Below are 24,898 nucleotides of genomic sequence, written 5' to 3' on the forward strand. Positions count from 1 at the left end.
GTTTCTCTATGCAGTGTAGAGGTAGACAGTGAGTATCCTCATACATACATATGCTGATTTGTGTTTTACATAATCTCGCTAAGTGTCAATACTAGCGTGTATCTGAATACCTCTCAAACTGAATATTCTAATCTAGCGTGTCTGTGTGTTTGTGCTAGCTTGTGTCTATCTCACATCCTAGTGTGTGGTGTGTGTGTGTGTGTGTGTGTGTGTGTGTGTGTGTGTGTGTGTGTGTGTGTGTGTGTGTGTGTGTGTGTGTGTGTGTGTGTCAGGTCTGTTTCTATTGACTCAGTGTACCTGGCTGAGCTCCAGTCAGTCCCCTTGAGCTGGAATAAACAGTTGTGACTGCGTTATGCTAATCTTTTTTCTTTTCTCTCCTCTTTCTCTTTCCATCCCTCCCTCCACCTCTCCTTCCCTTTCTCCCTCCCTGTCTCTCTCATATTTGATTTCTGTCTGTGACTCTCTACCTCCCTCCTTCTCCCCTTCATTCACTCCATCCATCCCTCCCCAGACCATGCCAGCTAAGTCCCTTTCTTTTTCTCTCTTTCACTCCGTCACACTACTTCCCATGCAGATACAGATTCATCGTCTGTTTCCTCTGGTCGTCAACGCGCTGTGCTGTCTCAAAGAACCAATGGAATAACCCCTAAAGTGCAAACCCTGCACATCTTGTATTCGTGATAAGCTCAATCAAACGGGCGGAAACTATTTGAAAGGAAACAGAGAACAAATAGCATTTGAACCTGGCTGATATGAAGCCTTGAGGCTACATGCTCAGCCCCAAGAGAAGGTATGTTGTACATGTCGTCAATACAATATAGCTCTTCTGTCAGACACACACACACACGCACACACACACACACACGCGCGCATATATGTATGCACGCACACACACAAGTAAACCAGGTGAGGGGAATATAACATCCAACGCGTCCAACGTCCCTAAGCATCTAACACACACAATAATATGTGGGTTTGGCTTATGCTTCACAGCCGGCTAATAAATGACAAGGTAGATGGATATAGATTCACACGACGGCCGGGGGATCGCTGCACTATGGATACGTCCCAAATGGCACCCTATTCCCTTAATAGTGCACTGCTTTAGACCAGAAGCCATGGATTGCAGGCAACATTTGCACTGAGCTAAAGGGTAGAGCTGCCGCTTTCAAGGTGCGGGACTCTAACCCGGAAGCTTATAAGAAATCCTGCTATGCCCTCCGACGAACCATCAAACAGGCAAAGCGCCCATACAGGGCTAAGATTGAATCGTACTACACCGGCTCCGACGCTTGTCTTATGTGGCATTACAGACAACAAAGGGACACATGCACACCCAGTGACACGAGCCTACCAGACGAGCTAAATCACTTCTATGCTCGCTTCGAGGGAAGCAACACCGAGGCATGCATGAGAGCATCAGCTGTTCCGGACGACTGTGTGATCACGCTCTCCTGTCATAAAAATAGTTCTGCAGGAGGGGTGAAGTCAGGTGCAGGAGACTCAGGTACGTTTAACGTGTTTAATAAAGAAGGCAAGTCCAACACGAACAAGAAAGATGCGGGACGCAGCCCAGCGACCTAATTCCCAAAACGCATAACGTAACTCAGGAACAGTAACATAAATTCCCCCAAACCTACAGCAACAGACACGAAACAATCCCGCACAACCCCAAACACAAAACAGACAGACTAAATACCCCACTAATTACTAAACACAAAACAGGTGCTACTCTAACCAGACATTACCAAACGAAACAGAAACATAGATTGGTGTCAGCTAGCAGGCCGGCGACGACGACCGCCGAGCACTGCCCGAACGGGGAGAGGCACCACCTGTGGACGTTGTGACATCTCCGTAGCCGACGTGAGTAAGACCTTTAAACAGGTCAATATTCACAAGGCTGTGGGGCCAGACGGATTACCAGGACGTTTGCTCCGGGCATGTGCTGACCAACTGGCAGGTGTCTTCCCTGACATTTTCAACATGTCCCTGATTGAGTCTGTAATACTAACATGTTTCAAGCAGACCACCATAGTCCCTGTGCCCAAGAACACTAAGGCAACCTGCCTAAATGACTACAGACCCGTAGCACTCACGTCCGTAGCATGAAGTGGTTTGAAAGGCTGGTAATGGCTCACATCAACACCATTATCCCAGAAACCCTATACCCACTCCAATTTGCATACCGCCCAAACAGATCCACAGATGATGCAATCTCTATTGCACTCCACACTGCCCTTTCATACCTGGACAAAAGGAACACCTACGTGAGAATGCTATTGATTGACTACAGCTCAGCATTCAACACCATAGTACCCTCAAAGCTCATCACTAAGCTAAAGATCCTGGGACTAAACACCTCCCTCTACAACTGGATCCTGGACTTCCTGACGGGCTGCCCCCAGGTGGTAAGGGTAGGTAGCAACACATCTGCCACGCTGATCCTCAACACTGGAGCCCCTCAGGGGTGCGTGCTCAGTCCCCTCCTGTACTCCCAGTTCACCCATGACTGCGTGGCCAAGTACGACTCCAACACCATCATTAAGTTTGCAGATGACACAACAGTGGTTGGCCTGATCACCAACAACGATGAGACAGCCTATAGGGAGGAGGTCAGAGACCTGGCCGGGTGGTGCCAGAATAACAACCTATCCCTCAACGTAACCATGACTAAGGAGATGATTGTGGACTACAGGAAAAGGAGCACCGAGCACGCCCCTATTCTCATTGATGGGGCTGTAGTGGAGCAGGTTGAGAGCTTCAAGTTCCTTGGTGTCCACATCACCAACAAACTAGAATGGTCCTCAGATCCTCAAAAGGTTCTACAGCTGCAACATCGAAAGCATCCTGACTGGTTGCATCACTGCCTGGTACGGCGACTGCTCGGCCTCCGACCGCAAGGCACTACAGAGGGTAGTGCGCATGGCCCAGTACATCACTGGGGCTAAGCTGCCTGCCATCCAGGACTTCTACACTAGGCGGTGTCAGAGGAAGGCCCTAAAAATGGTCAAAGACCCCAGCCACCCTAGTCATAGACTGTTCTCTCTACTACCGCATGGCAAGCGGTACCTCAGCGCCAAGTCTAAGACCAAAAGGCTTCTCAACAGCTTTTACCCCCAAGCCATAAGACTCCTGAACAGGTAATCAAATGGCTACCTGGACTATTTGCATTGTGTCCCCCCAACCCCTCTTTTACGCTGCTGCTACTCTCTGTTTATCATATATGCACAGTCGCTATAACTATGCATTCATGTGCATACTACCTCAATTAGCCCGACTAACCAGTGCCCCCGCACATTGGCTACCCGGACTATGTGCATTGTGTCCCGCCACCCACCAACCCCTCTTTTACGCTACTGCTACTCTCTGTTTATCATATATGCATAGTCACTTTAACCATACCTACATGTACATACTTCCTCAATTAGCCCGACTAACCGGTGCCTGTATATAGCCTCGCTACTGTTATAGCCTCGCTACTGTATATAGCCTCGCTACTGTATATAGCCTCGCTACTGTTATAGCCTCGCTACTGTATATAGCCTCACTACTGTTATTATTCACTGTCTTTTTACTGTTGTTTTTTTATTTCTCTATTTATTTCTTTATTTTATTTCTCTATTATCTATTGTTCACCTAATACCTATTTTTTGCACTGTTGGTTAGGGCCTGTAAGTAAGCATTTCCATGTAAGGTCTACGCCTGTTGTATTCGGCGCACGTGAGAAATAAACTGATTTGATTTGAATAGGATGCCAATTGGGATGCGCCCTAGCCTTGACACACAAGGCTGGGTCTGGAAAAGCCGTTTCACCAGGGTTGGGTTGTTTAATGTTTCCTCCCAGTAGTACCTATTCTATTCTCTACAACACTGACAGATTCTCTCTAACACAGTACAACCGGTTGCTTCACGGTGGTCAGGGGACGCCATTCGGTCGGCGTCTGTGCATTCCTATTTTGAAAACAAAGTCACCGGAGCGTATCGCTACGCGACGTAAAAACACCAGTGAAACCAGAGACCGTGCTAGTGATGTGGACTGGAGTCTCCTGGGGCTGAGTCTGCATCCTAAATGGCATCCTATTTAGTGCATTACTTTAGATCAGGACCTATGGGGCTCTGGTCAAAAGTAGTACACTATATAGGCCCTTTATTATGGGGAATAGGGTGCCATTTGGGACTCATCCCAGCTCTGTTTCAGACGAGCTGAGGTCGTTGGCTGCGGTTCTCTCCCAGACAGGCGTTCACTTTGTCTGAGCTTTTAGCATACGAATGATAGGAAGAGAAATGTAAGAAAAACCTAATCTACACAAAAATCCTTAGTTACTGGCTGAGTTACTGGCTGATTTACCGGCTGATTTACCGGCTGAAGTTGCCAAGAGTATGTTGCTATAGAGTTTTTGGCCCTTGGTCGTCAGTTTCCCTAAGTAGCTACAGTGGAAAAATTTATATTCATCATTCATCTAATCTATCAACAGTCTTCTCTCTTACCTGGTAGTTGTCTAAATGCTTTCCATTCTTCTTGGGGTCCCAAGGCATATGAGTGCTCCAAGATAAGACAACTTCACCCATGGCAGTGGCGCAGTGAGTTTTGGTGGTTGTGTGGTTGTCAATGGGGAAACTAGTATTTATCTTTCATCTACTACAATGCTCAATCTCTTGCCTGGTATGGTTGTCTTCCAGCTCTGTATTCTTGGGGTCCCAAGGCATTGTATCCCTCCAAAATCATCAGACCTTCGTAGTCCTTAAAAAAAAGTCCTTAGTTACTGTTTTATAGGTGTCAAGGGTTCCTATAGTGCGTTTGCTTGCATGGTCATAAGGTTTTCTACCCGGTAGGATTGTCCAGCTTTCTCTTCTTCTTTTTGAGGTCCCAAGGCATACTGTACACTCTTAGGAACAAAAAGGTGCTATCTAGAACCCAAAAGGGTTTTTCAGCTGTCCCCATAGAGAACCCTTTTTGGTTGCAGGTAGAACCCTTTTGGGTTCCATGTAGAACCATTTCCACAGAGGGTTCTACATGGATCCCAAAAGGGTTCTACCTGAAACCAAAAATGGTTTTCCTATGAGGACAGCCGAATAACCTTTGTTCTAAAAGTGTATGATTGATCCAAGGCATCTTCACCTATCAGGGCTACACAGCTCAGGATCCCGTTCAGTAGCCAGACGTTGTCGAACGTTGCAGATAGATAGACCACAAATAGAGCCGCCGGGATTCCTTTCATTCTACACGTCAGAGAGGCATATTTGCTCAACATAACGTTTTTCTATCTGAACGTTTCAAAACGCTCCATCCTGCTGAATGCATCCCAGGCTCTCCGCAGGCTGTTGTTTGTCCTGGGAACTAACTTCCTCAGTGAATGTTACTGGTCAGCTGGAGAATGCACACACACCAGGGGCCTCATTTATAAAACGTTTGTATGTGCATTTGTTTAGGATTAGGTGGAGATCACGCATATAAATAGACACTGCTCAATTGCTTTAAAATACGTAATCTTTGCCCATCTTCAGTTCATCTGCACAAATGGAAAAATACTTGACAGGTGAAAACAATATGGTGGAAGCTCATCATTAGGCTGGCTTTCACCTGCTCAGTTTTTTGTTTTTCAAAATCAGTGCCGGTAAAGCAGGAGATTACTTTTTAGGCAATCTCTGTTATTCTTTTTTGTATGGTCATTAGTGCAGTATACATGACTCCAATTTTAGCTTCAACACACCGGCAAATTGATAAAACCGAAAAAGTTTGTGTTGATTTATTGGCACATTGAACCATATTGCACGCTGTAAGTTTAACAACTCAGTGGATAGTGCTACACATGTTACGTCCATTCGGATTTCGGCCATCTTTATGCACTTTCGCCAGTATGTCTGTGTCTCAGTGGTACCACCAACACTAGAAAGACATTATGTGCAACCAACAGTAGATTATATAACACCTATGAACATATACACTCAGTGGTCAGTTTATTAGGTACATCATCCCGTTCTTGAAAATGTTTCGCTCCTACAAACAGAGTCATGTGGCCGTCCTGTCGGCAGCAGTCCTGTGGGCGAAAACTGCTTGTTGATGAGAGGTTGAAGGAGAATGGCACGAATCGTGTAAGCTAACAGGCGGGCCACAAACAGGCAAATACTGTAACGGTGCGGTACAACAGTGGTGGGCAGAACGGCATCTCGGAACGCACAACTCGTCGGTCCTTGTCTCGGATGGGCTATTGCAGGAGACGACCAGACCGGGTTCCACTCAGATCAGCTAAAAACAAGAAGAAGCGGCTCTGTGGGCACGCGGTCACCGACCCTGCACAATTGAGGAGTGGAAATACATTACCTGGTCCTACAAAATCCCTGTTCCTGTTGTGTCATGCAAAGTCAGGATTTGGCGCAAGCAGCATGAGTCTATGGGCCTTATCCTGCCTGGTGTCAATGGTACAGGCTGGTGGTGTTATGGTGTGGGAAAGGTTTTCCCGGCACACGTTAGGTCCCTTGATACCAATTGAGCAATGTTTGAACGCCACACCTTGAAGAATCCATGCCCCGAAGAATTCAGGCTGTTCTGAAGGCAAAAGGGTTACTATATGGGTGTACCTAATAAACTGTATGTATATTCCATGTTCTGAGTGAGTATGTTAAAATAAAACACACACAGTGTATCCCAAGCCCTTATAATGTAACCAATGAACAGGTCAGATACACTAGGCTTTTTTTATTTCTATGGCCATACCTTTATGTATTATGTTTACGCTATCCTACATGAATTCTCTTTTTGAAAGCATCTTTCAAAGAGGTATAATCATCAAGCAGGTGAGAGGAGATGAGGGATTTCGATCTTCCTTCAATATATACATTAAAACACAGGTGGATAGACTGATCCGGTCGGCCCATCACGTTCGGTAATAGGGATGGCGATTATGGAGCAAGCATTTGCATCTGTTGAATTAAAATGGACTTCACAGTGGATCTGCTAGCAGGTACTAAAAGCAAACATGGGGATTAGAGTGGGATAGGTGTGTGTGTATGCATGATACGGACTGACTGACTGACTGACTGTGTGTGTGTGTGTGTGTGTGTGTGTGTGTGTGTGTGTGTGTGTGTGTGTGTGTGTGTGTGTGTGTGTGTGTGTGTGTGTGTGTGTGTGTGTGTGTGTGTGTGTGTGTGTGTGTGTGTGTGTGTGTGTGTGTGTGTGTGTGTGTGTGTGTGTGTGTGTCGATCCAATACGTTGAGAGTAAATAAAGAGCAGTTCAAGCCGAGCTTCAGAAACCTTTACAGTATGACATGTTTATTGTTATCATGATTGATCTCTGTTGGATCTTTAACATCTGGGACATAAAAGGGATTGCATCCCGGGAAATGACCTTTTGGAGCTTACATTAAAATTGCACTTTAATTGCACTCTAAAACAGCAATGTTTGTTTATATAAAAACAATATCATTATGATGAAACTTTCACGGAGGATGTAGATTGAAAAAAATGAACAAATCTCTAAATAAATTAAAAAGATATGTTGTACCTTCTTTACAAAGAGAGGACTGACTGACACGTTACAATTAAGATTACTTTTCGCCCGTCTGTTTCATTTTCAGAGAAAGAAAATAAATGACAAAATACATAGAAAAATCTTTATCAAATTCCCTCAATCGCCAAACCCAAAACATCAGCTAACCTGTGACTCTGGACAACAGGGTCTTAACAAAAATAAAAATACATATTTTCTTTGCTCAAATTCCCAGCTAACACACAACCACCACACAACGTTGTCTCAACTTTGCAGTGTTTGCTGTCCCTTCAGATCTGTAAACTGTGTGACATCGCTAAACAGACGTGTGTTTTTTTGTGATAGGGTGAGAGGTGGCTGTGGTGGTGCTAGTGGTGACATCACTATAGTCATCATTCTCCTTCTTTATCACTTATAAAAACAAAATGGCGGTAATATAATATTTATAACGACGCTGGCGCACAACTCAGCGTTACGGTCAGCAGTGGTCCCAATCCCATGAGCCTCTCCTTCTAAAGTCAGGAAGTTCTTTGAGAAAGGAAATTCCTCTACCTAATCACCGTCTTCAGACAAAGTGGAAGGTAGGTATGATGCCTTTAGAGACACTGATCTAAGGCCAGTTTTGTGTTTTACCCCCTAATGGTTAAGTAGGATTGGAGTTGGAGGCTGATCCTAGATCTGTGCCTAAGGGGAAGCTTCTACCCAGAGGACAGACATTAAGGTCTATGACCTGGCATCGACCAGCACTTTAAGGTTATTGTATGGACTAAGCATTAAGCAATAACGCTGTTACATTGTAGTGCAATATAATACAGAAGCATTTAATCATGTAGACATGTAAATGTCTGTTTTAACATGGATGAGAAACAATGACTGACGGATGGATGGCCGTTTTACTTTGTAAGCATGCAAACAATACCCAGAACACACTGCTTCCTGCATGTTTGTGGGATGACCCCTTTTTCAACCCCGAAACACCATATGCTCCCCTCCTTCTAGCACTTGTGTCCCCGCTCGAATAGGAGTGTAACACATTGTTAGACTGCAACATTCTACTTAGTAAAACAGAACAGCACTAAAAGTGTGTGTTTGTCTAATTTGTGGGAAGTGTTATTTTGAGAGATCAGCCAAGTCAAAAGGAAAACTTAGTATGTTGAGTCTTAAGCCACTGTATGTGGCTGGGCTACTGCACTTTCGGCTGACGATGGGGGAGAGGGGGGCATCATAGTAGCAATGTGATACAGCAGGGGTAGGATCAACTAAGATTCCCCCTGCAGAATAAATGGCACATGGTACAGACCAAGACCAACCAATAACACCAGAGAAAATCTGACAACAAATTAGTAAAACCAACACGCAAACAACCTGGGAGTATAAATCCTTCCACCTTCTGTCAACCTTGTCACACACATGAATAGAAAAATAAGCTAGGCAATACAATTCAATGATTGATATATATATATATATATATATATATATATATATATATATATATATATATATATATATATATATATATTGAAAAAAATCATAATGCAAAAAACAATACTTTCTCATTCGTCAAGTCTTTTTTTACAATCTGTTTACAAAAGAAACAGATTTGAACCACTGTATGGGGCGGTCACATTGACTGAAAAAGCAACAGGGAAACACGAGAAACATTTGAGAACGGGTGTTGTAATCTTCTGTTTGGGTAGCAGGTTGACGCTTATTTTCATGAGTCTTGTCCTAGAGGCAGAACTGAGCGATTTACCCTTAGGCCAGCTGGAAAGTCAAAGTTGGCTATAATTGGAAAAATCCATGAAAACTAAAATTAGCTTTTTGGTCTTAATTCAAGGATAGGATTAGGCATTAGGGTTAGTAGTATGGTTAAGGTTAGTGTTAATGTTATGACTTTATGGCTGTGCCAGCTAGTGACCACTCTGCAGAGCTGCCTCCAGAACAACATTCATGATGAAAAACGCTAATCTGCGTTTGGGTATGGCTCCTGGGGATGTAGAGTTCGTGTGACTGGCAAAGTTTCCTCAAGTGTGGTTCAGATCATCACAACAACAAAAATCTTTGAAATGGTCATAGTTTGGTGTTAAAAAACATTTCTTTCTCTTTCTGTGGGTGAATATGTGTGTTATCCAGCCCCGGGAAGAGAGATGAGTAGGGAGTAGGGAGAGTTAGTTCATAGTGCTGATGTCATCTTCATCGCCCTGGCAACTCCTTTACACTACACTCACTAGCCATTTAGGTTATGTCGGAAAAATTAGCCAGAGTGCACATAGTGCCGTTTCTAGGCTTTCCCCAGGTTTATTCTCTCTCTCTTTTCCCCTCCGGAACTCGAGCTAAACTCTGCCCCTTTGCTCTATCTAATGAACCGTTTGATGTGATTGTGTTTGTAAGATCTGGCTTTCAAGCCATGTTTAGGATAAAAAGTAAAGTCGGAGGAATACATTTACGAGCATGATGTTAAATGGTCCCTTGGATTATGGTGGTGTTGTATCTGTTCAAGTCAAGAGGCTCGTATTTGGTTCTGTTCAGTTCTCACTGCTGCAGCCCTATCTGTGCTCTCTGTGCTGGTACAAGGAACATGAGTTCAGCTCTTCCTAACGTAGGTAGAGAAAGAGCAAAGAGCTATGGTGGTTAGGACTGGAAAAGTCTGGAAACGATCCCAAAATTACCAGGTTTTTCATAAATCTCGATTGGACGAATCTTCCAATTGGAATTTCTGGAAAACCTGGGAATTTTGGGAACGTTTTTGGAATTTTCCCTCCTTAATAGTGATTATGAGAAGCCTTCACGCTTGAGCTGAGCAGAGATCTAAGAAACAGCCTGGTTTTGTTATAGGAAAGGCAGAAATTATATTTACGTACGACAACCAAGGTGTTTTGTTTTCAAACCCTCTAGCTTCCTTGTGTCCTACTTAAAAGGACTTAAGGTTCAAAGGCTATTTCCACAAGGTAGGATATACTACCATACCGCACAGCCAAACTATTCTCCTGCTCTTGATAGTAGTAATGTAGTATTTCCTAAGATAAATGGTTGTCTGACTGACATCGACCATTCAACGGACACTTTTCTAATAAAAAATATAAGTGCCAAAACAAAACGTGGTTCGTCTCAGATATCAGGGAATCTGATCAATGAAGGCAAGAAACTGTAAAACCCAAACCCGAATATTCTCAATGCAGAAATCAATAATACAGTAGGGTTGATTTTTTAAAATGTTATTTCAATAAGCATTACCATGAATTATAATAGGATAAAATATTGAAAACTTAATGAAGAGTATAAACAGTAATGCATGACGAAGGAAAAAAAAAATCGTAATATTTTTTACAATTTTATTTTTTATGTATAAACACTGTACATAAATTACTTTCTCTAAGAGGCTAATATTGATGTACGGATAAGTGTGGAATTTTTCATCTTAATAAAAAAATCCATAAAGATAATGTCTCACATTGTTTTTCAAAAGATTGGTTGGATATGATTCTTTCATTTCATTTAATTGATTAACTTCATACATACACACACATTGTCTCCATTGTATACACACACACACACACACACGCACGCACACACGCACGCACAGACAGACAGACAGACAGACAGACAGACAGACAGACAGACAGACAGACAGACAGACAACCTCCCGATTCCCAAAACGTCCCACTTTGATCTAGTATTGGTAAAGAAGTCACTTGGTGGGAGCTGTTTTGTCCCTTTTAGAAAGAAAAGCAGAACAAGCAAGTGGTTTCAACAAGTGGTTTTAACTGTCGTGTTACCACCATTGGAGACCCATGGTCCTACTGCGAACAACAACACTACCCTTTTCAGTACGCAAAGGTCAAAGGTCAGTCGTCAGGATGTAGAATCAGATTATAGACGTTGTCCTTTGTAAGAAACCAGAAGGCTTTTTTTTCTATTAGTCCAGACGTGTTGTAGTGGTATGCGTATGTAAACACATTTCTTCTTTCTTTTTAAAATATTTTTTCCGAAAGCAAATTCTGTAAGTCTATTTAAAAAACCCAAACTTTTCTTTCCTTTCACAAACTGAGAGTTTTGACTTTTTTTCTCTCTTTTCAAGAGAGTCCACAGTCCATTCAACGCTGTATAGCACGGGACAAACATCTGCGTCAGTTGGAGCCGTTTTGTTTGATTTTCAGGCCCCACAGTGGTAGTATTAGGTTTAGTTCAGTTTGAGATATTTCTACATTTTACTGTTTGTTTCAGCTAGTCGGCGCTAAACACAGCACTAGCCTGGACCCTCCCCTTTTTTAGAGAAAAGAGGGGAGGCAAGGGAGGTTTGGGTGGAGGATTTGGAGGGGGTGGTCTCTTTGGCGGCCAGTGCCGAGGATTCTGTCTGTTACCTCTTCCCTATTTCGCTCTGCCTGAGGAACTGGATGTTGTTAGCGGAGTCTGCTAGCTCGGGGTACTGCTCTATGGAGAGGACGTAGTACCCGTCGTAGCCCAGCACCTTCCCTCCGCTCAGCAGCTGCCTCTTCTCCCCCTCCGTCCACAGCCTCACCCCCTCCTCCCCCTCCCTCACCCGTTGTTGCTCCCTGGACCAGGCGCTCGCCAACGCCTTCTGCCTGGCCTGCTCCAGCACACGCGCCTTCTCCTCGTCCAGAGTCATGCCGTAGCGCACGTGGAGCGCCAGAGCGCCGTACTGCAGCTCCACGTCGGCGAAGCGCCGAGTTCTGCCGTTCACCACGGTGGTGGACTGGGACACAGTCACGTTGACTCCGTTCTCCAGCGACTTCCTCCCGCTTGTCAGCCTCAGCGCTCCCAGGTCGCTCTCCGGAAGGCTGGTCTTGATGAAGTAGTGCGTGTCGCGTCCCTCCACAGTGAAGTGTAGGTCCTCCAGGTAGAACGCATTGTTGAGGACGGCGGCGACCTTGATGCAGTCCTCGTTGGCGATATTCAGAGCGTTGGTGACCACACGGCCCTGCGTTACCGCCAACATAACACCCTTACCGATCAGCGACTTGGCGGTGGCGAACCACAGCCAGGGTTTCTCCCGGTTGGAGCGTCGGCGGCTCAGCTGGATCTCCGGCATCCTCTCGAAGGACAGGAAAGCCTTGGCTTGCCGGGTCACTTCCTGTTGCACCCCCGAGATGGACTGATGGGAGGAGTCAGAGAAGGGGGAGAAGAGAGGGAGGAGAGAGAGGAGAGAAAAGTCTAAGTTACACAGATATCAAATCCGAACTCTCTCTCCTTGTCATGGACAGATATAACTGAAACGTTTATAGGTTTGCTCTAGCCTTAGTACGTAAAGCCTATTGTGTTTCTTTACCCACTGGGCGCACTGTGGTTAAATCCACGTTGTTTCCATGTCATTTCAATGAAATTACGTTGAATCAACATAGAATAGATGTTGTAATTGACGTCTGTGACCGGTGGGTGACTATTCCCCTAGTACTGTGTTATCGCGATAAAAACTCAATTATTCTCCAAAAAACGAGGGACAATATGAAACCAAATCGCAGATTGATATGGTGAAGAAGTGTCCCAGCTTCAGTCATTCAAAGGTTCCCTTTCTTCTAGAAATGTCCTATTTATATGGAGACAAAACACGGAATATTGTTTTAGCAAGAAAAAGATCACAGGGAAAACTTTGTTTGTTTGTCATGAGAAAAAACCCAACTACAACAACAGCAAAAAAGTAGTTTTTTAGATCAATGCTTAGTTAAAAAAAAAAATATATATATGGTATTGTTGGGTTTGTGAGGAGCAACAGCACAGCTTGTTAATTTCACACAGAGAGAAGAAGAAGAAGCGACAGTCATGGCAACGTAGTTAAACCAATAAGGGACTCATTTGCACTTCAAATACGTGTGTAAAATGACTTTTTTTAAAGACAAACCGGAGGATAATTCAGCTGCGGTATAATTGGTGTGTGTGTGTGCAATTTCTCTGTACTTTGTAGCCGTGGGTAAACTGTGGACCACCCTGAACGTTGTTTGTCTCTTCTTCACTGGCGGTGCGTCATAACAAGCTAAATCAACACGGTGGGTTGGTTGGTCTTCCAGCCAGCTGTGCTGTGAGATTGTGGTCATAGTTTCAGTTCCTCAGTACAACCACAGTACGGAAATGAGAGTGGAGATAGCTAGCTAAGGTTAATAAACTGCAGAGAGAGGTGGAGGGATATGACAGTAGAGATAGGGTAAATAAACTAGACTAGAGGGAGGGAGGCGGAGGGATACGTCATACCGGAAGGTTGTAATAAACCAGAATGAGGCGGCGGGATAAGACAGTGGAGATAGAGGGTAAATTAACCCCAGAGAGAGGCAGATAGTACGATATTGGCGATATAGAGTAAATAAGCGGAAGGGAGGGAGGAAGGGATAGGGGAGGATGGAGGGGTGGAGGGAGGTAGGAAGGCGGAGGGATACTACATACCGGCAGGTCGTCCCAGAGCTGGCTCTTCTTCATCTCCAGGGACGGCTGTGTGAGGTCGAACTTGGGGATGGGGAACCCGGGGATTGCGTTGTGAAGGTGGAACCCAAACGTCACCAGCCAGATATTGACATCTGTAACCATGGAAAAGTGAATTACATTGTGACCATGAGAGAATAGACCACTGAGGGAAATGATGTCCCAATGTTTCAGATTAGGATAGGACAAACTGGATTGTCCCGAGGGGAAAATAGTCATTTCGAGTCATACCTTTCATGTTTAGCCAGAACTATTATTATGTGGAAAGGGTAACTGCTGAAAACAATAGCAATATCATTGTGATGCATAGCAATGAGGTAATATGCACCGCTAGACAATTACTAAAGTTCACAGCCATAAAATATTCATACTAACAGGCTATTCACAATAGACTGTTTATCTATGGTCATCATGCAATGCCAACATGTCCCTACTGTATTGCCATAACAGGCCTTACTGTTCTACAGAGCAAGGTACCAGACATATATAATTGTATCTGCTTACCTAAGCTATAGGGAGTAAATCAGAGTGCATTAAAGGTCGCATCACAGTCTCTTATCTGTGATGTACTCCATTGGTGACATACTCGTTCTTCTATGAACCATCTAGAAGGTTTACGTCTTACATAAGCTATTAGCAGTCAACTAGAGTGAATTCACCGTCTCCCACCTGTGACGTACTCCTTGACCTTGTGAACTTTGCTGACAGGGTTGTTGTTCCGGAACATGTACAGGTTGAACGGTGCCGGGTCTTTCCCAACTCTCGTCCACGTCCCGATGTCTGGGGTGGTCCAGCGCCCCGCCGGGATGTCATAGTCCCGGTCGCCGAAATGCAGCAGGCGCGTCAGGGGGTCGTAGAGACCCCCGTGGAAGCCGATCACCAGGACAAAGTCGGGGTTGGAGTCAAAGTAGACCTCGCCGTAGGCCGTGTACTGCACCTAGAAAATAATCATGAAATACAATGAATATCTAACACCTCGCTGGATATGTAGATTTAGACTAGCTTTTATTGGACATAAAATCCAACTAACAACACATAGAGGATCGGGGACTGTACATGAGGCCTTTCCAACTGGTCTGAAACCTTACCTGCTTCAAAAGAAGCCCATTACTACTGAACACTGCTAGAGGGGTTCCGGTGTTGTCACAGGCAATATAGAACTCCTCTCCGCTACTGATCTCCATGGCGAAGAGGTGTCCCTGCAGGTCGTAGTAGAGAGATGTGATCTCTGAGCTGCTGTGGTTGTAGACGTGAGTGATCCTGGTCGGGTAGTTCAGGTCTGCATAGAAGAACTGCAGGTGCTGGCCCAGGCTGGTTCTGGAGGCCACACGGCGGCCCAACCCATCGTAGCGGTACTGGATGGTCCAACTGTTGGGGGAAGGGAGGGAGAGAGAGAGGGAGAGGGAAAGAGAGAGAGGGAGAGGGAGAGAGATTTTACAATTAGGAAACATTACAGAGTGTTAATAGCAGTGAATTATTTGAAACAATTTACACATTTACAAGAATTATCATCAAACAACACAATACAAATGAAATACACCCCCCCCCGCAAAAAAACGTCAGTGGTCCAAGTTTGGGTGTATGTTTACAGTGGGGTATGGATGGTACAGTCAGGTAAGGTCACCAATCGTCCAACTAACCTGTTGCCTTTGCTGTAGACGCGTTCTAGAAGGCCCTTGGAGTTGTACTCAAAGATCTCAGCTCCTCTCTGTCTCAGGAACCCGTCATCGTCCAACCGGTACTGGACGTCCCCGAGCCGCGTGATGCGGTCTCGGAGGTCGTAGCGCAGCGGGGTGAGCCGGGCGCTGTTACCCGGGTTGAGCAGGTGGAGGTTGCCGTTCAGGTCGTAGTTGTAGCGCCACATCATCTTCTCGTTGAGGTAGACCGTCTGGAGCTGACCGTCCACGTCGTACTCGTAACCATACTTGGTCGTGTTGGCGAACGGTCCGATCTTGATCTCGCGTTTGGTCACCCGGCCCATGTTGTCATACTGGATGGTGATCCAGTACATGAGGGATCTGAAGATCTCATACTGGATCTCCTTGATCCGTCCGTGGACGTCGAAGTGCTTGGTGTAGGTCATGACGGCCGTGGAGATGATCTGGTTGATGTCGTAGTAGATCACACCGAACTTTCCGAATTGTTCCACCTTCAAATCAAATTAAACGTGAATTAAAGTGCATTTAAATCACAAACACACTTTCAGTAAAATAATGAAATGTGAGAAAAGGTTTTTAAAAGGTATTAGACGTGACTGAAGAACCTCACCTTCCCGGAGATGTCGTCAAACTGGTAGAGGTCGATGGGCAGCGGAGTCTCGTTGATGACAGCCTGCATGCTGGTGACCCGGAAGCTGTTGTCGTAGGTATAATCAAAGCGTGCGTTCACCATGCCGTCCTCACTGAACCGGAAAATCTGCCGGTCCACCAACGGTCCAATCTGCCGGTACCGGATGGAACAGATGAACCCTTCACTCTGGAGGTTCACCGTCTTCAGCACACCGGCTGTCTCATCGTAGGTGAAGCTAACCCTCGTAGAATCATACAAGATCTCCGCCATTTTGTTCTGTCTTCGGTACTTGTAGAGAATTCTTCGACCTGTTGATATAGAAGTGGGTGGTTATTCTGTGTAGAACACCAACATAAATTCCTAGCAATATTTGTTGAATGGCAATACAGTTTTAGGGAAGTTTTCTTAAAGTTTCTGAAAATGTTCTTTTTTGTGATTAAAAAAAAAAGTACTTGATGACAGACGAGACAAAGACGTTAGACACACTCAACACATAACACAACCATAACAGTTCTGAAAGTTGTCTGACCTGTCCCAAGGTGGGCCACTCTGAGGAGCTGTCCGTCTTCGCTGTAGTCGACGGTGACCGAGGCGTTGCTCTCCGGGGGGTTGTAAATGTTGCGATAGTAGCCCAGGGAGCGGATGGTCTGCATGGTGTGACGGGCCACCGAAGGCATGGTGACAGCAGACAGGCGGTCCGACAGGTCGTAGTCAAAGATGTACTGACGCTGGCTGTGGAGCAGGAGCACCATGGACTGGAGGGAGGAGGACGGAGATGGAGGGAGGAGGAAAGGAGAGGAAAAGGAGGGTGGAGATGGGAGGAAAGGAGGAGGGGGAGTGATGGGAGGAAAGGAAGAGCGCGAGAGAGAGAGGAACAATTAACGGCACAATTAATTCACTCTAATGTACATTCTAAATTCAAATGGAGCGCTAAACCAGGTATTAACATTCCATTTCCTGAAAGATTTTCTCTCTTTTAATTGAGTTGTCCTTAACCTCCCTCCTTCTTCCCTCCTTCCTTCCGTCCCTCCCTACCTCTCAGTATCTAAACGCAGAACTCTGTTAAATGCACTCCACTGCATTAATTCTACAGTGTTCTGTGATTATTGGCCTTTGCTGGCACTCTCCTTTCTTCTCCTCCCGTGTGTGTGTGTGTGTGTGTGTGTGTGTGTGTGTGTGTGTGTGTGTGTGTGTGTGTGTGTGTGTGTGTGTGTGTGTGTGTGTGTGTGTGTGTGTGTGTGTGTGTGTGTGTGTGTGTGTGTAGAGTAGGGTCTACCTACTAATCTAATAGATGTAGGCACCAGCGGAAGTCACAATCACTTAGCCAAACAGCAGGTAATTAGCTACTTTGCATAGCGGCGGGGGGAGAGTGGAAGTGGATGACTACATCTGAAATGGCACCCTGTTCCCTATGTAGTGCAATACTTTTGACCAGGGCCCATGGGGCTGTGGCTAAAAGTACTGCACTACATAGGTGAATCGGCTGCCATTTGGGACGCAGTCGTTATGCTCGTTAGCGGACGGTTGGTCGTAATTTCAACAACAACATTTTTTTACTGAAGAATGAGGCCCATAAGTAAGAAGGAGGAAGGTACGGCTCAGAATAGATGAGCAGAGTGCACCTTAGTGAGTCAATAACAACAACAACAACACTCAAGTCCCTCCAGGATTCAGATATGCATCTTTGTCTGCCTCAGTGCCTTAATGTGTGTGTGTATTGTGTGTGTGTGTGCGTGTACGCGGTGGTCTCTCTCTATATCTCTCTACAGAGGGAGTCTGCCTGGAGGATCCTTCACCTTGTCTGTCATACCTGGACAGACATTAACACAAGCTCCCCAGGCACTGTGTTCGTGTCCCTGTGTATGTTTGTCTGTCTTTTTCTCTGTATGTGTGTGTGTGAGTGTGTATGTGTGTGTGTGTGTGTGTGGCTACTGTGGCAACATATGTTTGGCCGGGGATATTTCTCTTGCTGGTCACTCTACCAGAGCTCTTGGCTGGCAGGTAACCACCGGGTGGGAGGGTGGGTGGGTGGGTGGGTGTGTTGTTTTGTGTGTTTGTGTGCAGGCAGCCAGACGACGACGACCGGGTGGGAGGGAAGGTGTTGGGGGAAACCATACATATTTAATGAGCGAACAGACAAAGGCACGCACACACTTTTCAGCCCTGTTTCAAACTTATACTGAACTGAAATATAAACAATTTCAAAGATTTTACTGAGTTACAGTTCATAAGGAAATCAGTCAATTGAAATAAAATCATTAGGCCCTAATCTATGGATTTCACATGACTGGGAATACAGATCTGCATCTGTTGGCCACAGATACCTTAAAAAAGGTAGGGGTGTGGATCAGAAAACCAGTCAGTATCTGGTGTGACCACCATTTGCCTCATGCAGTGAGACACATCTCCTTCGTATAGAGTTGATCAAGCTGTTGATTGTGGCCTGTGGAATGTTGTCCCACTCCTCTTCAATGGCTGTGCGAAGTTGCTGGATATTGGCGGGAAGTTGAACACGCTGTCGTACATGTCGATCCAGAGCATCCCAAACATGTTCAATGGGTGACATGTCTGGTGAGTATGCAGGCCATGGAAGAACTGGGACATTTTCAGCTTCCAGGAATTGTCCACAGTTCCTTGCGACTTGGGGCCGTGCATCATCATGCTGAAACATGAGGTGATGGCGGTGGATGAATGGCACGACAATGGGTCTCAGGATCTCGTCACGGTATCGATTGATAAAATGCAATTGTATTCATTGTGTCTAGTTTATGCCTGCCCATTCCATAACCCCACCGCCACCATGGGCCACTCTGACATCAGCAAACCGATCGCCCATACACGTGGTCGGCATTTGTGAGGCCGGTTGGACGTACTGCCAAATTCTCTAAAACGACGTTAGAGGAGGCTTATGGTGGAGAAATGAACATTCAATTCCCTGGCAACAGCTCTGGTGGCTATCCCTGCAGTCAGCATGGCAATTGCACGCTCCCTCAAAACTTAAGACATCTGTGGCATTGTGTTGTGGGACAACATTTCTGGGATCTTTTATTTCAGCTGATGAAACATGGGACCAACACTTTACATGTTGTGTTTATATTTTTTGTTCAGTGTAGTTTATTTGTCATTATGTAAACGTAACCTCTGTGATCGTCTCTACAGTTTGTCCTGGAAGTGAGAACGGAGAAAAGTTTCTGCTACTCTGGGGAATCAGCTTGGGATCTCTATCTCTCTCTGTCCCACCCACCCACCCACCCACCCTCTCTCTCTCTCTCTCTGTTCCACCCTCTATCACTCGCTCTATTTCTTCTCTCTCTCTCTGTTCTCTCTGTGTTGTGTCCCTGTGGCCTCCCCGTGCTGTCTAAACCCCGGCTCCAGCCTCCTCCACTCCCCTGGGTCTCGTTTCCAGAACTCTGGTCTTCACTAGTCCCTCTTAAGCCATCGCTCTGTACACTAACATCCACAAACAATGTCCGTTTTATCTCCCTGCTGTTGCTCTTTCTCTCTCTCTCTCCCTCTCTCTCTCCCCTCCCTCTCTTTGTCTCTCTCTCTATATATCCCTTACTACCTAAAGGGAATATGGTCCTTTTATAGTCTGTGCAGATTCCCTTGTATATTTTTCAAAGCATCTTTTCGGTTTTGACACTCATAGCTTTCAAGGGGGCCTTCAATTACGTTTGTGGCTTTTTTTTTTTTTTTCACTGTTTTCATCTTCAGAAAATAACCTTGTGTTTTTTGTGCTGACAATGAAAATAGACGACTATCCACTAATCCTTTTGTCACAGGAGACGCGCCGGTCTCTACAGATTTGAACAGCTCGTCCATGGGTAGAGAGGGACAGAAAGTGGTTGTGTTTGTGTGTGTGGGTGTATGGGTAAAGCTGACTGGGCGTGCATAGGGGAGAATCACAGTATACTTAGCACCTGACGCTGTAATGCCAGGGTGTAGGAACACTGATGCTTTAGCACACAGCGGAGCGGAGTTTAACGGTGACATTGTGACAGTAAACAAGCGGCGCTGCGTATGACATTGACCATACCGGTTCAGCTACTCACCAAAACACTAGTTGGAATGCAATAGATCGGTGATGCAAGTGCATTCACACTAAGTCATCAAGTACTTGTTCACAATGTTTTTGCATTGTCAATATGGGGTGTTTGCTGGTGTTGCTGATCATGGCACCAGAGTGTGTGTGTATGCGTGTGTGGGTGTGGGTTTTCAACTGGCAGCATGTTTTCTGAGAAAAAAAATATAAAAGACTGTAAAAACACCAGGAAATCAGCTCCAAGTGATTTTAATTGAAGAAATCTGTTCCCAAGTATTCCCACGCATAATAGAGATATATGTGATTGTATACAAATGTAAGCAAGGTTTGAAATGATTATGTTTTAGTCAAACATTAGATCTGTTTGGGCTTCTTGCGGTCAATTTGCAGTCTACAAATGATGTCCCGGCCCCTCTGACCATCCGGTTCAGAATCTAGTTGATGATCCCTAGTCTAGTTCCTACCTTATCCAGGTATGTATAACTCCAGGTCTTTCCATCGGCGAACACTCGGGACACAATCCTCCCTTGACCATCGTACTCCACCCTCTCTGTGGTGGGACCCCTCTGTAGGCTGGTCACCTGCCCCGTGCTGGAGTAGGTAAGGTTGACTGACAGCAGCTTACTGCTGGGGACCCACAGAGTAGGGTGGCCCTGGGTGTCATATACGATCTTCAGCAGGAACTTCCTGTGATCGTCGTAGATCTTTTCTGTCCGGAGAGTTCGGTCGTAATCCACCGAGAGAAGGTTTCTGCCATTCACCTTCAGAGAAAAGAAGAAGGACAGTTTTAACTTACATATTTTAAAAATCCAATAAAAAGGTTTGCAGTCTAAGGAGTAATGTTTATTAACAATACATTATTTTGACTTTATTTAGATTCGGACAGATTGCTGAACTTTTAAAACAAAAATCTAACAAACACACAGGAGAAATTAGGAAACTGTGAACTGAACCGGCTTTCAAAGTAAATTCCCGACACAAAACCGCTATTTATCGCCTCGCAATGACCCCGCTGTTTGTTTAAACCGCTGTTTACCGTGATCGATTCTCAAGAGCGACACTAAATTCATTGAAGGGATTTTTAGCATTCGATTAGCCGTTATTGTGAAGGGACTTTCATTAAAGTGAGAGACTGGCTGGCGTGTATTCAAACTCTTTGCTTTTGACTGCTTTCATAAATTACCCCCCCTAGGAATTTAGCGAGGTGGAGAGACAGAGAGAATGAGAAAGAGAGAGAAAGAAAAAGAGAGAACCAGAATGACCGAGAAAGAGAGCAAGAGAGAGAATAAGAATAATATTGTGGTGGTAACCATGCAGTCTCTCTCTCAGCCTAGTGGGAGCTGAGACTCATTTGAAGATGACAGGGGCCTTCGGAATGCCGCCGAGACACACCGAGACACACCGAGACACTAGCCAACAGAACGTGACCCCCGCCTCAATTTATTCCCCCATAAGAAAGCATGTCACTTCCTGCTGGGATGGATGCCATGGGGACACCCACCTAGCCTACATGCCCACACCCCCATCAGGTTTTCATGTTGCCAGCAAAATGAAGGAACGAGAAAAAAAACGAGAGAAAAAAACAGCAGAGGATAGATGTCAATATGGCCTTCATGTTTTTTGTTGTTGTAAGCGAAGGCCCCTGATTCCTCCTGGACATTCTTCAGTAATGAGACGAGGAGGCTGAGATCCAGACAGAAATAAGATGCGTCCCAAATGCCACCCTACTCTCTATATAGTGCACATACAGTGTCCCTATGGGTCTTGGTCAAAAGTAGTGCACTGTATAGGGAATAGGGTGCCATTTGTGACATAGTCTTTGGAGAGAGAGAGGAAGACAGACACTGGAAGGAGGAGTGGTTAATACCTTGGAGACCGGCCCTCTTCTCTGACAGAGGGAGCGGCTCAGAATATGCAACCCCACCAATAGATGTAGCAGGAAGTGTGTGTGTGTGTGTGTGTGTGTCGTTGTGTGTCCCATTCGTTTTAGTTCACATACAGGAGGCATCAGATATGGGAATTAGGGAATGAACCTTTGAGGACTCAGCGGGAAAACCAAAGTAAACCTTTTCCTTTTGTTGGATAGATGGTAATGACTTTCAGATATTGTCTTTGATGTTGGTGGAGACAAAACATTCCGACAATAAAGCATCGTCGTCCCTCGCTAACCGCTGACAAACTGTCACTAATTTGAGCCGTTTAGAAGGTGATAACGAGGAGACGGAAACGTTGACAATGAACCGAAGACTGTTTGATATGGAAAATAGTCTCAATCCCTTTTCAGTGGTTAAATCCATATCGTAGTTGGCAACAAACCGCGACCAAGACCCGTCCTATATTGTAGCCTATGTCTGAATCATGTCGTGGTAAAAACGAGAAGGAAGTGGCAGCCAAAGATCTGACTAAATCACCTCCAAGGGAAGAGAGTGAAACCCCAACTGTTAGAATCCACATATGAAACCCCTAGACAGGTAGTAATGATGTTTTAACCAGCTATGCCTGTTGGGAAGTGTTTGAAAGGTGCCAAGCTCTCACAGCAAAAATGTTTTTAAAGAAAGCCCCAACCTCCACATCTGCCTACAAAACAAAATGGCAGCTCCTCAGCCTTATGCCTAACTCTAAATCAAGACCAAATTCCTCATTTACCTCTTCATATATTTTGATGATATAGCTAATTGACTTTGCAGCTTAAACAAAACAATCCAAATAAAATGGCCACCACTCTCCTCTTCCTCCCGCCATCATCCTCCCTTCTCACCCTGAGCTTCCTTCCGAACACGATGACTTTCCCCCGGGTCTGCTCTTTGCGGAAGCGCCACTCCACCAGGTTCTGCCCGTTCTCCCCGGGCAGCGTCATGTTCCTCCGTGCCACCGTGGGGTTGGCAGCGCCTGCCAGGATGTGGGGCTCCGTCTGGTAGTGTGTGTCCATCCCGTTGGCATAGATCACCCTCAGAGAGTGGTCGTAGCCCACCTGGTAGCTGTTCCTTAGTTGGTCTGTGGTGGAGAGAAAGAAAGAAAGTCGAAAATGTTTTAGTTCGAGTCCTGAATGCTGATTGGCTGACAGCCGTGGTATATCAGACCGTATACCGTGGGGACAACATTTTTAATCCTATAATTACGTTGGTAACCAGTTTATAATAGCAACAAGGCACCTCGGGGGTTTGTGGTACATTGCCAACGTACCACGACTAAGGGCTGTATCCAGGTACTCCACGTTGCGTCGTGCGTAAGAACAGCACTTGGAATATTGTGGAATATTGGTCATATACCAAACCACCTCGGGCCTTATTGCTTAACTAAGCAACATCTGATTTCAGATTTGAGAACCCCATTCTCCCCTTCTGTTACATAAAGGATGGAAGATTCCTATGTTGGGCCTGCATTGATAGAACCCTTCAAGGTTCCTCTCCTCTCCTCTCCTCTCCTCTCCTCTCCTCTCCTCTCCTCTCCTCTCCTCTCCTCTCCTCTCCTCTCCTCTCCTCTCCTCTCCTCTCCTCTCCTCTCCTCTCCTCTCCTCTCCTCTCCTCTCCTCTCCTCTCCTCTGTCTACAAACAGACAGTTACTGTTGTATGATTAAGTATATTGATCTCTGAGCTGTCTTTATTTTATGACCTCTTTAATAATGAAAGGGGATCAGGGATTAATGCCCATTGAGTAATTGGTGAAGTCATTAGTATTGTGTTGACGTTTGACTAATCAATGCTTTTGGTTATCAATGTGGTGCATTAATATTCATGACTGGTACTCACAACGTTGAGACACACAGATATGTGCAAACACACACGCACACACACACACACACACACACACACACACACACACACACACACACACACACACACACACACACACACACACACACACACACACCTCCCCACCTCTACTTACCCTGGACCAGTGTGTAGAAGGAGTCGATGGAGGAGAGGTTAGTGGTGATGCTGACGTCCTCGTCGCGGCCGGACGTCTCAATGTCCACCGTGATGGCCCCGGTCATGTCCCCGTGCAGGTTGGTCACCACCCCCGTAGGGAACGTCACGTTGGTTAGACGACCCTCACTGTCATAACTGGAGGGAATGGAGATAGATAGAAAGAAAGAAAGGGGAAGAAGAGAAAGAGAGAGGGAGAGAGAGAGGAGAGAAGACAGAGAGAGGAGAGAAGACAGAGAGAGGGAGAGAGAGAGAGGAGAGAAGACAGAGAGAGGGAGAGAGAGAGAGGAGAGAAGACAGAGAGAGGGAGAGAGAGAGAGGAGAGAAGACAGAGAGAGGAGAGAAGACAGAGAGAGGGAGAGAGAGAGAGGAGAGAAGACAGAGAGAGGGAGAGAGAGAGAGGAGAGAAGACAGAGAGAGGGAGAGAGAGAGAGGAGAGAAGACAGAGAGAGGGAGAGAGGAGAGAAGACAGAGAGAGAGGAGAGAAGATAGAGAGAAGGAGAGAGAGAGGAGAGAAGACAGAGAGAGGGAGAGTGAGAGAGAGAGAGGAGAGAAGACAGAGAGAGGGAGCGAAAGGAGAGAAGACAGAGAGAGGGAGAGAGGGGAGAAGACAGAGAGAGGGGAGAAGACAGAGGGAGAGTGAGAGAGAGGGGAGACAGAGGGAGAGAGAGGGGAGAAAAATAGGAAAATAAAGTTGTATGGAATTGTTTTAAGAATGTCAT

At 45.6% G+C, this 24,898-nt stretch overlaps 1 protein-coding gene across 12 annotated transcripts in view; it reads right to left on the bottom strand.

The window, feature by feature from the left end:
• Positions 1-7,246: 7,246 nt before the first annotated feature.
• The window catches only part of LOC106610060 (teneurin-3), a 447,182-nt gene continuing 429,530 nt past the window's right edge, over positions 7,247-24,898 (bottom strand). For all 12 annotated transcript variants that reach the window (XM_014209182.3, XM_082978414.1, XM_014209189.3 and 9 more), the window contains 10 exons: positions 24,139-24,314; positions 23,009-23,244; positions 20,715-21,011; positions 16,738-16,963; positions 16,188-16,516; positions 15,560-16,068; positions 15,008-15,287; positions 14,589-14,856; positions 13,884-14,014; positions 7,247-12,603 (listed from right to left, as the gene is read on the bottom strand). In XM_014209182.3, the coding sequence (XP_014064657.1) occupies positions 11,848-12,603; positions 13,884-14,014; positions 14,589-14,856; positions 15,008-15,287; positions 15,560-16,068; positions 16,188-16,516; positions 16,738-16,963; positions 20,715-21,011; positions 23,009-23,244; positions 24,139-24,314 (3,208 nt within the window). In that variant the 3' untranslated portion in view covers positions 7,247-11,847. The remainder of the gene's footprint in view (positions 12,604-13,883; positions 14,015-14,588; positions 14,857-15,007; positions 15,288-15,559; positions 16,069-16,187; positions 16,517-16,737; positions 16,964-20,714; positions 21,012-23,008; positions 23,245-24,138; positions 24,315-24,898) is intronic.

The sequence above is a fragment of the Salmo salar genome, chromosome 08 (assembly GCF_965601325.2).
Source record: "Salmo salar chromosome 08, fSalSal1, whole genome shotgun sequence".
Taxonomy (NCBI): Eukaryota; Metazoa; Chordata; class Actinopteri; order Salmoniformes; family Salmonidae; genus Salmo; species Salmo salar.